This window comes from Acinonyx jubatus, chromosome B3, assembly GCF_027475565.1.
Source record: "Acinonyx jubatus isolate Ajub_Pintada_27869175 chromosome B3, VMU_Ajub_asm_v1.0, whole genome shotgun sequence".
In the NCBI taxonomy this organism is placed as follows: domain Eukaryota; kingdom Metazoa; phylum Chordata; class Mammalia; order Carnivora; family Felidae; genus Acinonyx; species Acinonyx jubatus.
Window position 1 is genome coordinate 51,417,668 of NC_069386.1, and position 16,949 is coordinate 51,434,616.

Consider the following 16,949-nt stretch of genomic DNA (forward strand, 5'->3'; position numbering starts at 1 on the left):
CTCCTGTATAAATAGGATTGAAGCTATAAACACTGTGACGTTATAGGTATGGCTGTCTGGATGAAAGCATAACCAGTAGTCTTTTCTGTTATAAACACAAAGGAACTGACATTTTTGTTCATCTCTGTGATTCTCCATACTTTAAAACTATATATTGGTTTTCAATCCTTTTTCTGGCCCTGAACATTTGAGGACAAGACATTCCCATCTCTAACAGTAGTGTGATGGTTAACGTTATGAGCCAATTTGGCTGGGCATGGTGCCCAGATAATTGGTCAAATATTATCCTGGGTGTTTCTGTGAAGGTGTTTTTGAATGAGACTGACATTTAAATCAGTGGACTTTGAGTAAAGCCATATGTGGTGAGCCTCATCCAATCAGCTGAAGGGCTTAATAGAACAAAGACTGATCGTCTCTGAGCAAGAAGGAATTCTGCTGGCAGACTGCCCTTGGACTTGAACTGCAACTCTTCCCTAGGTCTCTAGGCTGTCGGCCTATCCTGCAGATTTCAAACTTAATAAGCCTCCATAACCACACGTGCCAATACCTTAAAATAAATCTCACCCCCTCCCCAACACAGAGCCTTTTGGTTCTGTTTCTGTTTCTCTAGAGAACTCTAATACAAGTAGCTAAGATAATGATGCTGAACTAGAGATAAAGGGCTGAACTAGATAAACTAGTGAAAGAGCAAATGAGTTGGGGATGACAGATAATTTTAAAAAGGTTTAATGAAGACCTCATGAATTACCCACTCAAAAATCATTCACTAGCCTTCCTCTGTTACAGAGGCTAGAATGCTAAAATGAATTTTCAAGTTTCCCTTGCCACTAAGGGGTAGCCACGTGACAGAGCTGTGGCCAAATTCCTGAGAAGGGCTTCCTTCCCAAGTAAAAAGCTAAAGCCTATCTAGAAGAAAGCACTATGCTCTAACCTTCTTCCTGTCTGGATTACTAAGGATTCAGGTGTAAAAACAGTGCCTGGAAGAGGTAATCTGCAGATCCTGCAACCGCTGCCACCATTCGCCAGTATTCCACACATGATCTCCTCAACAAGGGTGCAAGCAGACTCTGGCTCTGCAGGCCAACACGCACTGAAAGCTGAGTAGCTTAATGTACTTCATGTTGTGTTATATATAGAACTTTAAAATATATGGCTATACTCAGTCTCCACTGAGGCTACCTAAGGTCAAACTCTGCAGTGGGAGGGGCCTGGACTAGAAAACTCTCCTGAAAGTAATGGCTATGAAGCATTGACAATTATAACTATGAATTACTAAGGAAGGCTGTAGGAATTATAACTATGGATTACTAAGGAAGACTCCTTTAAAAAGAGTCTTTGAAAATATGGCCTGAATTATTTTATGACAGTTCTCCTTAAAGACAGGAGTTAGAACAGAGCACTGCTTTGACATCATTTCCATTCTGAAATATACTAGTGCATTAAAATTTTTACCTCAGCACACTAGAGTGTCATATAAAATCACTGTATAATAAAATCTCAGAAATCATTCAGAAGGAACTTACTGGCCAAGTTGATGAAAAATGCAAATGAAGTGCCAGATTACCTGACAAGTTTCTAAGTCAACAGTGTCAGATGCATCTCTAAAAACATTATTTCTCCAGACCTACCTTACCTATAAAAAGAAAAATCAAATGCTATCGAATAATGACTTCAAAGTTTACCTTTTTTTTCTCCAGTGTAGGGCACATAGTCTTCCCTGTCCTTATGCTCCAATGCCTCCTTCTCCAGGTATGAAAGGAGGTGTTCTCTATCAAACGGCCCTGTGGCGGACTTTGACGTCTGGTTCTTCTGCCGGAACCCTGCAGGCAGAAGGGCATTCTGCCAAAGAGAATGAATCAGCCATTATGACCACCAAGAATGCCAACATTATATGCTTCCACAGATCACCCATTTAAGAAAGACTTATAGACCAGAATGTGATACTGGCATTAAATGTTTCATTTTAGGGCAGCAACGTAAAAGTGTTCTACACAAAGTTTTATTAGGTAGAATTCACTTCCATTATTAAAATAAGCACATAAACATTTTCTTCAGAAAGTTCTACTAGAAGGAAACACTCCTTACTTTTTAAATGTCCTGCATGGTAATAAAAAATAGTTTTCTTAATGATTAATAACTGCTCAGCATATAAGCATATACAGAAAATAATTCTATTACAAAAGAATTCTAAATGATATATACATCATATTCCTTCATAACGACTTCTATTTCGTGGTAAAGGCTTTTTCATATAAACACATGCATTCCATACAGTAGGATATCAGAACATTAATGTGAAAGGTTCAATGTATGGATAGATGTACATCAGCACTAGGATGTACTGCAGCAACCACTGTCATTGCTACTCACGCACCAAGGCACATGGATGTCCTCCTAACAAGAGCTATATCTCTGGGGTTCCATGTGGGTACAATCTTTTTGAGAGCATGGAGGGACTGAGAGTGGGGAAGGGGTGCAAGGTCATGGGTTAAAGTTGTCTCTTGTAGTTCCTACTCTGAATTTTCACTAAGTCCAGGAATAGCAAGTGGTGATTAGACAATGTGAGCTCCATCCTTTTGCTCATCGAAAGGCAAGAGGTGGGGCACCCGGGTAGCTCAGTCAGTTAAGCCTCTGACTTCAGCTCAGGTCATGATCTTGCAGTTTGTGAGTTCGAGCCCCGCTTCGGGCTTTGTGCTGACAGCTCAGAGCCTGAAGACTACTTCAGATTCTGTGTCTCCCTCTCACTCTCTGCCCCCCCACCCTGCTTGTGCTGTCTCAAAAATAAATAAACATTTAAAAAATTCTGATAAAAAAAAAAGGGGGGTGCCTACGTGGCTCAGTCAGTTAAGTGTCTGACTTCAACCCAGGATATGATCATGATCTCTTGGTCTGTGAGTTCCAGCCCCACGTTGGGCTCTGTGCTGACAGCTGAGAGCCTGGAGGAAGCTTCTGTTTCTGTGTCTCCCTCTCTCTCTACCCCTCCCCTGTTCATGCTCTCTCTTGCCCTCAAAAAAAAAAAAAAACAATAATAATAATAAAAAAGAAGAAAGAAAGGCAAAGAGGTGATACTGCCTTGTCTCACTGTTCCTAGATATTCTTTGCTTTAGAAATGGAAGGCAGCCCGGTAAGTCACATAAAAGGGCCAGCCTTCTTTTGCCAACACCTTCCAAAATGCTGAATCTCATGGATGTTATAAGATAATTTTCATTATAAAGGGAAATCTTATATAGATAATAATAGGGAATATACATTTTATAACTAGAAAATACAGCACTTCAACTGTGGCCATTTGCTGAGATCCATAATAATTTTCATAAAATTCACCTTCGTGCTCTCCTCATGTAATGGTATGCATTATACAGAAAGGTCATCTATAAATATGAAATACAAAGGAGGTCTGTTCCTAACCCTGCACTAAGAATGTGTTTTGTAATGCAAAACTGTCTACAGGAAGATAATAAAGAAACAAGACTTCTACCCACCAACTCGGAAATTGAGAACTATGCATGAAGAATCCTACCCATTTTTACTTCCTAAAAAACTCATTTGTCTATTTACTTCTCTCCGTCCCCAACACCATTACTTTGGTCCAAGCTATGATCAAGCTGGCAGGGAATATTATACTAACTTCCCAACTGGTTTCCCTGGATCACATCATCCCTCATTCCCATTCCATTATCTCTTACCTTAGCCTCACCTCACATACCCTCCTCATTCTAGCCACACTAGCCCTAGTTCCTCCCCTGTGCCTGCCACACACTTCATTCTACCAAACACCTTCTCTCGAATGCTCTGTCCACCATTTTTTGCTAGTCATTTTTAAGACTGCAGCTCCATTCCCCCAAAGAGGCTTTTCTTAACCTCCCATTATATGCTCTTAAACTAATATGGTATGATTATTTGATTAATGCCTACCTCCCCCACTCCTACCAATCTGCATCATGAGGGCAAAGACCACATTTGTTTTGCTTACTCTTATAACCTTAAGCCTAGCATAGTACCGGAATCTATTGGTTGCTCCCCAAATATTTACTGAATAAAGATTTGAGAACACTTTTAAAGAAAAATGCTCATTAAGGCAAATTAATCAAAGTTACTTCCCATCACCATCAATAAAACCTACTGCTCTTTCATGGGGGTAGTAATGGAGTTGCACTATTCCACCTGCCAGGTCAAAATCATGTGAAACATAGGTTGTTTGGGTTTTTTTTTTTTTGTAATTTTTTAATGTTTATTTTTTAGAGAGAGAAAGACAGACAGACAGACAGACAGACAAACAGCACAAGTGGAAGAGGGGCAGAGAGAAAGAGGGAGACAGATTCCGAAGCAGGCTCCAGGCTCTGAGCTGTCTGCACAAAGCCAACGCAGGGCTCGAACTCACAGTGAGATCGTGACCTGAGCCAACCTCGGATGCTCAACCAATTGACCCACCCAGGTGCCCCGAAACATAGGTTTTAAATGATACATTAGCTGGAATCCTGGCTCCTTAAATACATTTTTGAACACAAAATAAGTCACAGGTAACTGGCTTTGGAGGCTATAAACTCATCAACCATGCTTTCTTTATTAGGAGTATACTTTACTCAAGTTACTAGATCATAATTATTTTATAACAGGTAAAGATCTCATTAAAATGACTGCCACTAAAAAGTATGTTTCTTCCTCACAGTACAATTTTGTTGTAATGATATATACTCCAAGCCTTGGAAATAATTTTTAAAAAAATTAGCTTTTGCCTAGGCTGGCTGGCTGTCTTGTAGAGATAGATGTTTTGAGAAAATGCAGTAGGTTGGCAAATAAATATACTGAATGCAGCATATGGAAAGTAAAACAGCCCTCCAAAATGTAACAAGGAACCATATACAACCTCTATCTGCCCTTCTCTTATCTTCTGAGATTTATAAGTTACAGCGGCTTTTCTCTGCCAGAAGTGGACACTACTACCCTTGCACTCTTTTCATACCTCATCTTTCACTGGCACTCTTGCCCAAAACTTTACCCACAAGCGGCATGCTGTCAATAAACATCGTTCTTCCAGTCTCAACTAACAGTATCTGAGGTTGGGGGAGTTGCAACTGGGGTTGAGGAACCGGCAAAATACACCCAGAGGTTTGAACTCAAACCTCCCCATAAACGAAGCAGGCCTCATGGTTTTGCAAGTAAGAAAATAGAAACCATCAGTTTTCACATGTATAGCATAGTGCAAGTATTAATAGGGTACTCACTGCAGTTTAGCAGAAAGGTCACTAGACTCTGCCAGGGAGCCATCAGGCAGTGAGGGATCTAGTCTCAGTTCTTTCCTTAATTGTAGTAACTGAATCAAGTCACCTAACTTTTGTTTTCTATCTATAAAACACAGGGCAAGTGCTAGATCAATGTTTCTCAACCAAGGTGCTCCCACAGGGGACAAGTGGCAATGTCTGCAAACATTTTTGGTTGTCATGACTAAGGGGAGGACGCATTAATCATGTTTTCTATTTTCTGTATTTTATGATGCTTTGCCATCTTGGGGGCTGGCTAATTCCTAAGGATAGCAAACAACTTCCTCGGCCCTCCACCCAGCAGTGGGCTTGCCAAATGAAAACCAACCAATCCGGAGCCCATATCCCAACCACCTCCTTTATCTCTCACCCAGCAAACCATTATTGCTCCTGCCCTAAATCACCCAGGACCAGGTAACTGGACAACTGGAGACTACTCCTGTGGCCCAGAGACCACTGAAATTACTCAAATTATCCAATCCTAAATTTGCTCAAACTTGCCAATCCTGTCTCACCCATTTCTTCCTCCGAAACCACAAGAATGGTTCTGGGCCATACTTGCTCCTTGCTGCTTCTGCTTCCTGACGAAACCACGTGTTTTCTCATGTTCCCTCTTGGGGACTATAAGAAATACACTCTTTTTTCCTCCATGTCTGTAATCTTACCAGAGCTAATTAAAAAAAAAAAAAAAAATCCCAGGTACATTTGTAAACAGGGGGATGTGCTATTGGCATGTAGTGAGTAGAGGCCAGGATGCTGAACAACTTAACAATGCACAGGACAGCCCCCCTAGCAAAGAATTATCCAGCTTCAAATGTCAGTAGTGTCAAGGTTAAGGAACTCTGGACTAGATGAGCTCTTAGGCTCCTGCCACTTCTACAACCACTTGATTGAAACAGGTCTAAATAGGTTGAACTGTTTGTAGAAGAGACTGCTGTGACAGGATCAAAACAGCACTGTTATCCTCAGTTACCCCCAGACTTATGAGTACCACAAACTTTTCCTTGTGATAACAATTATAGTTAAGGGTTTTGATCTACGGTATAGACACATTAATGAAGTGCTGAAGTAATGCTGAAAACAGGAGAATTTTCAATAAAAATTCAAAAACATTCCAGCAGGAAATAAATGTGTTGTAGTAACAAGAATAATTTTATAAAACAAACTCTATCTCAATTCTTAAAAGACACTAAAAATCAATGTCTCAGCATAAAGAAGCATGTAGTAAAGAGAAGAAACCTAGCAAATGACCCTTACCTTCAGGGTAAGTAGCCATAACCTTAGGGGTCTCCCCTCAAGGACTCCCCGCCCACCCCCCACCCTGTACATACCAGAGAATAACAATTCAGGTGTTAAGGGACTCTACCTTAGCCTTGTGTAATTTATAAGACAAATAACACCCACTTTGCAAATTTTTTTTTTAATTTTTTTTTTTTTTTAACGTTTATTTATTTTTGAGACAGAGACAGAGCATGAACAGGGGAGGGGCAGAGAGAGGGAGACACAGAATCTGAAGCAGGCTCCAGGCTCTGAGCTGTCAGCACAGAGCCCGATGCGGGGCTCAAACTCACGGACTGTGAGATCATGACCTGAGCCGAAGTCAGACGCTTAACCGACCAAGCCACCCAGGCGCCCCCCACTTTGCAAATTAAAACGTATATACATATATTCAGGTCTGTTCCATATGGACTACAGTACTGCTGAGAATCTACTTAGGTCTACTCTACTAATGACTAGAAACTTACTCAATTTGGTCAGCAGCTTTTAGAATGGTAACAATTAGATTTAAGGTCATGGGGCGCCTGGGTGGCTCAGTTGGTTAAGCGTCTGACTTTGGCTCAGGTCATGATCTCTCCATTCCCAAGTTCAAGCCCCACATCGGGCTCTGTGCTGACAGCTCAGAGCCTGGAGCCTGTTTCAGATTCTGTGTCTCCTTCTCTGCCCATCCCCCATTCACACTCTGTCTCTCTCTCAAAAAAAAAAAAAGATTTAAAGTCACAAAGAACCTTCTAGAGACACTCTACACAAGGGCCATCATAGTATAGAAGCTCTGAAGAGGCACAGAGGTTGACATAAATCAAAGACCTAATTATCTGCTTCATTTTACCAAAAACACTGCTCCCTGCCCAAAGAGAAAAGATTTTGTACAGGACAGGAAATTTCAGATGTTTGAAAATAAGGGTGTTGGTGAAAATGGTTTAGGATATATTGGCATGTGAGTGGAGAGGTGGGGGCAGAAGTGAGGGAACTAAGAAGAGGCAAAAAATTCATTTGGATAAAGAGAAAATGTAGGGGTATGTGAGAAAAGTCATGAAAAAGCTAACTGCTCAAATAAGTTACTTAGTTTCAAAGGGTTTGAAAAGTTATTTCATTAGCACCTACCTCAGGGTCAAGATCATCGAGAACAGTTTCTAGTTGTTTCAGTTCTACTTCTGATAGATTTCCAAGGAGCTCATCTTCATCCAGGTCCTTGTACTTTTCTAAGTCCTTCCGGAATGGTAGTGCCATGATTTGCAGTACAGGAAAAGTCACTTAATTTTTGCTATTCAGTACAGTCAGGAGTGATTTCTACTTTTTCTTAAAGCTATGGAGAGAAGAAACAAACACATTTAAAATATTAAGTCATCTCCACCTACTTAGATCTATTATTAAGTGAAATGTAATTTCTATGTGTCATATAGTCTCTATCCATCACACATTACCCTGGTCTATGAATCATTCAGTGTCCTTACCTCTTATTCAAATGTATTAAAAGAACCATTTGATAGAATTTAGAATTTCTGATAACTTAGTTTTAGGAGGAAATAACTCATTATGTGTGCCAAAATAAAAATTTTCTCATCAGTGACTTTCAAATTATTGCTACCAGAGAACTTTGCTTAAGCACAATATGTTTAAGACACATTTGTTTTACTGTAAATTGTGTAGGAGAACATTATCTTCTGACTCACTATTAATAAAGGGGGATATTAATACACTCCCCATTGAGGGGTAGCCACTTGCCACTGGAAAAAAATAGGTTTTGAAAAGGCACAAAAATTTTTTTTGAAAAAGTGTTTTTACAGGAAAAATTACAGCTTTCTGAAAATGTTTCTTTAAAACCATGCTGGGATACGTCACCCACTGACTGGCAAAGGTGGTCAGCAAAGTCTCATTATAGGAAAGGACCTTTGTCATTTCCTCATCATGTGAATCTTTCCCAAATGAGGTAAAACTCAACAAGCAGCCTCTTTCCAGATACAGAACTGTTCCATAGGAAAAGATACTTTGTTTTTTTTTTTCAATATATGAAATTTATTGTCAAATTGGTTTCCATACAACACCCAGTGCTCATCCCAAAAGGTGCCCTCCTCAATACCCATGACCCACCCTCCCCTCCCTCCCACCCCCCACCAACCCTCAGTTTGTTCTCAGTTTTTAAGAGTCTCTTATGCTTTGGCTCTCTTCCACTCTAACCTCTTTTTTTTTTTTTTTTTTTTTTTTAGGAAAAGATACTCTGAATAAATTCCACAAAACATGCAAAGTAGAAATAAAGTATTTATTAAGTTCTAGCCATAAATGTGGATCATTTGTTTCATAAAATGTTCCTATGTGAACAAGAAATAATCCTTAGTCTTAGATATTTTGCTCGATTTTACTCGGCTGCAAAACACTCAGTACTTCAAAGTGTGGATGTATTCCCTTTACTACTCCTCTCTCCCAAGGTTTTCCAACTTAATATTTAAACTAATATATTTTCCTTCTCAAACCAGTAACAATTTATGGATCCTTTTACGTGTTTTCATCTCTTAAGAAGAAAGGAACATTCACCACAGGGGTCTGTCAGCTAGTGCCCTGACTAGCAGCCACCTGGGTCCAATAACAAGCAAATTAACAGAACTGTGCTTATGCAGATGTTAAACTGCAGGCATTTTGTGTAACTGCCCAAGACAGGTTTGGCTTATACCTGTTCTACTTGGCATCTCATCTGTCTTGGCTTAGCAATTATTCCGGATTTTTTCAGTGTTTTTTTTTTTTTTTTTTTTGAACATATTATCATCATTGTTGTCATTACTAAGTTTGGTAAACCTCCACTGTATACTTCCAACTTTAAGATACTAAGCTCACAAAGTATCTTGAGAATATATCTTCTCAATTAAAAGTAATACACTCTGGGGTGGCTGGGTGGCTCAACTGGTTGAACATTTGACTCAGGTCATGATCTCAGGGCTGTGGGATTGAGCCCCAAGTTGGGCTCCACGCTCAGCATGGAACCTGCTTAAGACACACACACACGCACGCACGCACGCACGTGCGCACTCTCAAAAAAAAAGAAAAAAACACTCTGCAGAGAGGATTCAATAGAAGGTATAAGCATTTTCAAATATATTAACCAACAAATACAACCTTGAAGGTGGCAGGCAATTTTAGGGGGAAAAATTAAAAAATAAGAACATTTTGAAAAAATATTCCCTTCATAGGAGTGCCTGGGTAATTCAGTTGGTTAGCGTCCCAACTTTGCCTCAGGTTATGATCTCATGGTTTGTGAGTCAGAGCCCTGCATCGGGCTCTGTGCTGACAGCTCAGAGCTTGGAGCCTGCTTCATATTCTGTGTTTCCTGCTCTCTCTGCCCCTCCCCTGCTCATGCTGTGTCTCTCTCTCTCTCAAAAATAAATAAACATTAAAAAAATATTCACTTCATAAAAATACCAATGACATGGTATTTGAGACAGATAAATGTTAAGAAACTGATAAAAGTATATGAACACATACCAAGAGTAATTATTTAGCTTATGCTATTTTTTTAATGTCCAGACAATCATTATAAAAAAGTTTTTAATGTGGTTGAATATATTTATTTTGGGGGTTACAAATTTCTTAGTAAATATTTCCAAAGAAATATTATTTTAATTATTTTGAGCATCCCCTCCCTTTACTCTCAAAGGTGTTCCAGTAGGGGCCATAAGTTTAACAGTCATCCTACTAGTAAGGCACTAGTGGACACTGTGGACAATATGACAGGATGAATACCCATGAATGCACTATCCAGCTTCAGAAAGAGAACATTACAAGGACTTGCATATTCCCCTTTCCAATTGCATCTCCTTCTCCCAAAAAAGTAGCGACTGGATTGAATTTTGAATTAACCATTCTTTTAACCATTATTAACCAAAGAATTAACCATTCTTTTGCTTTCCTCTTTGGTTTTACCTTACATGACATGTCCTTAACGGTTTTAGATCTGTTCTTTTTTTGCATTTTATACAAATGGACTCATACAGCATGTATTTTTTGGTGACTTGCTTGTTTCACTGAATACTGTTTTAGAGCTGCACTTCCATTTTCATTTTTGTAGAGTGTTTCATTGTATAAATGAATGTTTGACTGAACTTGTAGTTGTCCCCTTCTATTTTTCTGCTATAAACAATCTTGTTACCTATTTCCTGGTATACATGTGCAAGAGTTTCTCCAAGTTATTAAAACCTAGGAATGGAATTGCTAGGGAAAGGGTATGGTAATACTCAACTTTTCTAGGTAATGTTAAACTGTTTTCAAAGTGGTTGTATCAATTTATATTCCTAGAAGATTCAGTGCATGACAATTCAAGTTGTTCATCCTTGCTAACTGTTGGTATTAATGGTTTCCTTATTTATGTTGCCACTATCCTTGTATATACCTCCATTATAACCACAGATTATGCCTAAGTATCTTCAAAACTTAAGGGTATAGCTGATAACATCAACATACAATGGTAAGAGATTGTTTCCCAAAGAAGCAGATAGAATAAATTACTACAGAATGGCAGTAACATAACTAAAGAAGGCAGTAAGCATGCAGATTTAAGAAAATGCAGTTCATCAAACAATTGTGACCATGTTCATTAATCACAAGGGAGGCATGGTGTCCTGACCAGCAAAGTGACTAGCTCCCACTGCAGGTACAGTCCTGGTATGGAGAAGCATCAGACAACCAAAGCTTGATGTCACTTGACATTTACATCACCCCATTACTTCCCTTTATTCTTCTCCATGCTAAGTAATCTTCTAATTAAAACTTGGCTGTTCACATAGCTTTCCTCACTATAAATTAATAAACTGATATTTTGGCTTATGCACCACTCTTGTATGTTCATGGTTAGCATGGGTCACTTTTTTTTTTAAATTTTTTTTAATGTTTATTTATTTTTGAGACAGAGGGAGACAGAACATGAGTTGGGGAGGGGCATAGAGAGAGGGAGACACAGAATCTGAAACAGGCTCCAGGCTCTGAGCTGTCAGCACAGAGCCTGATGTGGGGCTTGAACCCACGAACCGTGAAATCATGACCCGAGCCAAAGTCGGACGCTTAACCGATTGAGCCACCCAGGCGCCCCAGCATGGGTCACTTTTTAAGATATTAGGCACCTACTGGAATCCAGTTTCTACAAAAGCAAAGCTGAGGATCACCATGTGAAATCTTACACATGGACTGGCTGGCCAGTAACTCCTAAAGATATCCATCTCATGTCAAACCAGCAATGACCCCATATTATAAGTCATCATTTGTCGGTCTCCCTTGCTAGACACAATAAGACCCTTAAAAAGCAGACATTCTCTCCTATATCTCCCTCCTTACTGGTTTGCCATCACCAGGGACAGTACCTGGTGCATGTAGTTAAGTCAAATTTGACTGAATTGGATCATACATCAGGCTCTCTTTCCCGATTTTGGTAGTTCCCCCTTCCGCCCCCCAGATATCTAGTGTCCTTCTTTCTCCCTAACTCTATTCCCCTTATTGCAATTAAAAAAGCACTGATAGGGGCGCCTGGGTGGCTCAGTCGGTTAAGCGGCCGACTTCGGCTCAGGTCATGATCTCGCGGTCCGTGAGTTCGAGCCCCGCGTCAGGCTCTGTGCTGACAGCTCAGAGCCTGGAGCCTGTTTCAGATTCTGTGTCTCTCTCTCTCTGACCCTCCCCCATTCATGTTCTGTCTCTCTCTGTCTCAAAAATAAATAAACGTTAAAAAAAAATATTAAAAAAAAAAAAGCACTGATAATTAGTCTTTGATACTTCTGCTAATCCTATGGAGCCTCTGTATTATTCACCTTCTCTTTCCTCATGTCAACCCATTTTGGCTTGTTATTCAAAGTTCTCCACAGTCTAATGACCCCAGTTAAAACAAAACAAAACACATCTGATTGTCAGTCATCAGAGCTCTGAAAATTTGATTTTCTTGGGGTGCCTGGCTGGCTCAGTTGGTAGAGCATGTGACTCTTGATCTCAGGGTCATGAGTTCAAGCCCCACGTTGGGCATGGAGCCTACTTTAAAAAATAATAATAATTAATTAAATATTTTTTAAAAATTGGGGAGGGGGCACCTGGGTGGCTCAGTCAGTTAGGCTTCCAACTCTTGATTTTGGCTCAGGTCATAATCTCACAGTTTGTGGGTTTGAGCCCTGCATCGGACTCTAAGCTGATGGTGCAGAGCCTGATTCGGATTCTCTCTCCTTCTCTCTTTGCCCCTCTCCTGCTCATGCTCTCAAAATAAACAAACTAAAAAAAATAAATAAATTAGAAGTAAAATTTTTAAAATTTCCTTTTGGGTAAAGAAACGAGTTTCCTCCTCAGGAGGCACCAAGCCTCACTCTTCAGATGTACCAGGCTCAAGACTGTGCATTTTTTCCTCAGTGGCTTCTTCTAGGACCCCTGGATACTGAACTAGGTTACCTACCAGATCAGAAATTTTTCTCTCAAGATCCCATATGAGTATTTGTTTTCCAATGCATTTACTGTTCATTCAACAAATACTTTTGAGCATCCCCTGTACCTGGAATTGACTTGTTCCAAACGACAGGCATTCACAATATACAAGACAGATAAGTTCCTTGCTCTAATTTACTTGGAAGGTGGCACACAGACAAAAAATGACAAAGGAACAACATAATATCAGATACAGTAGATACTACAAGTTAAAAACCAAGGACAATGCTATGGGTGAGACGAGAGTCAGGAAGGTTACTTTCAAATGGTTCAGAAAGACTGTTCTAGGGATGCTTGGGTGGCTCAGCTGGCTAAGTGTGACTCGATTTTGGCTCAGGTCATGATCCCAGGGTCGTGGAATCGAGTCCTGCATCAGGCTCAGCGTGGAGTGTGAAGTCTGCTTGTGATTCTCCCTCTCTCTCTCTCTCTCTCCCCGCCCCCCCCCCCCCATTTCTCTGGCCCTCTCCTGCTTGTGCTCTTTCTCTCTCTCTCTCAAAAATGAATGAACTTAAAAAAAAAACGACCATTCTGAAAGGTGACTTTTGAGTCAGGACCAAAAGGTCCCTAGCAGCTCTCCCACTCTAGGCCTCTACTATTTAGGTGAGAAGCAATGGTTGTAGGGTTGTAGCTGTGGAGATGGAGAGAAGTGGATAAATGTGTGACATATTTTGTAAGCAAACTAAAAGGACTTTTCACAGATTCGTTATCAGAGGTAAGGACAAGATATACAAAGGGAGGAGCACCTGGGTGGCTCAGTTGTTTAAACATCCGACTTGATTTCAGCTCAGGTCATGATCACTCTCACAGTTCATGAGATGGAGCCCTGCATCAGGCTCTGCACTGACAGTGTGGAGCCTGCTTGGGATTCTCTCTCTCCCTCCTTCCCTGCTCCTCCCCAACTTGTGCGTGTGCTCTCAAAATAAATAAATGAACATTAAAAAAAAAAGTATTCTTTAATGTTTATTTACTTTTGAGAGACAGAGAGAGACAAAGCATGAGTGGGTAAGGAGCAGCGAGAGAGGGAGACACAGAATCCGAAGCAGGCTCTAGGCTCCAAGCTGTCAGCACAGAACCCAACGCAGGACTCAAACTCACGAACCTTGAGATCATGACCTGAGCCAAAGTCGGTGCTTAACTGACGGAGCCACCGAGGCACCCTAAAGTAGATATTCTTTAAAAAAAAAAAAAAGAGAGAGATGTACTCAGGAACGACTCACATGTTATTTTCAGTTAATACTTAGTATTAATTTTTTGTTCCATACCTGTTTTTTTCTGAAGAGTTTAATATGGCTCTATGTCACCTCTATTTCTCAGTCTGGTTTTAAAACAAAGTTTCTTGGCTAGTATTTTCAGGATGGTTTTGAGATCCACATTGTGAACTGCTCTAATATGACAACTGTTGAATAATTTTTGGACAAATTTTTGAATATCCACCAATGAACTGAACAAATAACATAAATAAGCCAACTACAAATTACTAAATAAAACAACTGTTGGCTACAGTCTTTAACATATTTGTATGCTAAACCAAAGCACATGTTTTGGTTAATACCATTTCTGGTATCATCTTCTGCAAAGAGCTAAATCTAAAAAACGAAAGAAGCCAATAATTTGTCATGATTCTTAAAAAAACATTATACAATTACTCTAAATTATTTCCTTTCCAATATTTTCCATGCTTAGAGTCAAACTGCTAAAGAAGAGATGGTCATGAATTTGGCACCCAGCAACCAGCGATTTTAAGATCTACACAGCTGACCCTTCCAACACCTCGACTCTGAGTTCCTCGACCTTCTCTCTTCTGATGGTCCAGTCTTCGCCCTGCCTCAGTCTGACATCCTCATGGTTGTAACCTAGTCCTTCTCATTACCAATAATTATACCCCTCCACAACTTTTAACAACCTTGAGCCTACCTGTCTCTGAACTCCTCTGGCAAAACCCCAAACCTGGGTAAAACTCTCTTCCTACTCCTCCCCTGCACCCGGGTGGCAGAGCAAGTGGGAGAAAAACATACATACTGACTGGTCATATTTAAAATTTATCACCACTAACATGCCTAGCAATCCTTGGCATGTCCCTAGTCCAGTCACTCTCCTGCTCTCTTACATGACTATTTGCCTCTTTTCCCTCAAACCTTTAATATTTATCACTCACTCTCAAAGACTCAATCTTAATATTTCACTGAGATTTATAGAAACAATCGTAAGAGGGCAGACATCTAAGCTTCCACTGCTACATCTACCACCCTACCTACATCTATATCCATATACTGTACCTTCCCTTTTGCTTCTACAGATGAACTGTCCATACTCTTATCTAAAGTCAATCTCACCTCTTGTGACCACATCCCATCCCTGCTTCTCTACAGATGACTGCTCCAGTAACTGTGACCTTTCTTTCCTGGATCATGCCCATGAGCATACAGGCTGTAATATATCCCCCAAAGTGACTTCATAACCCCTTCCAGACACTACCCTATTTCTTGGTTCCTCTTTACAGAAAACTTCTTGAAAGAAAATTTCAGTGTCCCTAGCCCTCTCCCTCGTATTCTCTCAAACCTTCTCCAATCTAGTTTTTGTCCCCAGCATTCACCCCACCCAAACTGATCTGGTTAGCAGTAACCTGCACGATGTTAAATCCAATTGTAAATGCTTACCCTGCATCTTATGGGACCTGTTGGCATTTGTCAATAGATCACTCCTTTGTCTTAAAACACTTTCCTCAGTTGGCCCTGGGGACATTATTTTCTCTTGGTCCTCCTTTATTTCTTTACTTCTTTGGCTATGCCATCTCATTCTCCTCTGATGGTTCTTCCTCATTTTTCCTATCTTTAAGTGTTGGAGTATCCCCAGGACTTAGTTCTTTGGACAGCCTCTCTTTATACTCAATCCCCAGGTGATTTCACACATTGACAATTCTTGGATTTATATTCTCAATCTGGACCTCCTGATTGAATCCTGAATGCCAGACAGGCTATATAACAGCTCTACTTGGATGACTACCAGGTATCTCAAACATAAATGTACAAAACAGACTCCTAATTTTCTTCCCTGTACTTGCTCTTACTGTATTTTTCACCATTTAATAAACAACAACTCCATTCTTCCAGTTGGTTGGGCCAAAAATCTTGGGTGTTTACTGTGACTACTCTTACATTCCACATCTGATCCATCAAGCAAATCCTCTTGGTTCTAACTTTAAAGTATTATGTCATACTATCTTCACTGCCTCCATTCTGGTTCAAGTCATCACTTCTTACCTGGCCTACTGCAACAGCCTAACTGGGAACCATGCTCCCACTCTAATGGCCATACAGCCTATAGTCTATCTTCTGCAAAGGTGCCAGAACGATCTTGTCCTTTTTAACTGAAGTTTTTTATTGAGATAATTATAGATTCACAGGTGAGCTGTAAGAAATAGTAAAATAGTATAGAGATCTCTTGTACACTTTTTCCAGTTGCCCTCAGTGATAACATTTTGCCCAACTAATGTATACAACAATGAGCACATTGACATTTATATAGTCTGCTGATCTTATTCTGATTTCCCCAGTTTTACTGGTACTCGTGTGTGTGTGGGGGGGGGGGGGTCCATATAATTTTATCACCTTGTAGGTTTGTATATCCACCACCACAGTCAAGATACTTAAAAGTTTCAAAACAAGCATTCCTCCTGTTGCCCTTCTGTGACCAAACCCACCTTCTTCTCTAACTCCTGGCAAACTCCTGATCTGCCCTCTATTTCTAAAATGTTTTCATTTCAAAAATGTTATATACATAGAATCATATAAAATTCAATCTTTAGGAATTGGTTTATCATTAAACATAAATCTCTAGAGATTCATCCAAGTTTCTGTATCAGTAGTTCATTCCTTTCATTGTATTCCATGGTATATACATACCTCAGTGTAACCATTAGGATGTTGAAAAACTTCGAGAATGATTCCAACTTTTTACTATTACAAATAAAGT

At 40.0% G+C, this 16,949-nt stretch overlaps 1 protein-coding gene and 1 non-coding gene across 2 annotated transcripts in view; one reads left to right on the forward strand and one right to left on the reverse strand.

Annotated features, from left to right (window-relative positions):
• Nucleotides 1–16,949, reverse strand: part of TMOD3 (tropomodulin 3) — a 78,853-nt gene that overhangs the window by 37,565 nt on the left and 24,339 nt on the right. Inside the window, exons 2-3 of the mRNA XM_015063480.3 lie at nucleotides 7,644–7,845; nucleotides 1,683–1,839 (exon numbers count right to left, since the gene is read on the reverse strand). Coding sequence (XP_014918966.1) covers nucleotides 1,683–1,839; nucleotides 7,644–7,769 — 283 coding nt within the window. The 5' untranslated portion in view covers nucleotides 7,770–7,845. The remainder of the gene's footprint in view (nucleotides 1–1,682; nucleotides 1,840–7,643; nucleotides 7,846–16,949) is intronic.
• Nucleotides 12,458–12,530, forward strand: TRNAK-CUU (transfer RNA lysine (anticodon CUU)). Its single transcript has one exon. It is a non-coding gene; the product is annotated as a tRNA-Lys (tRNA).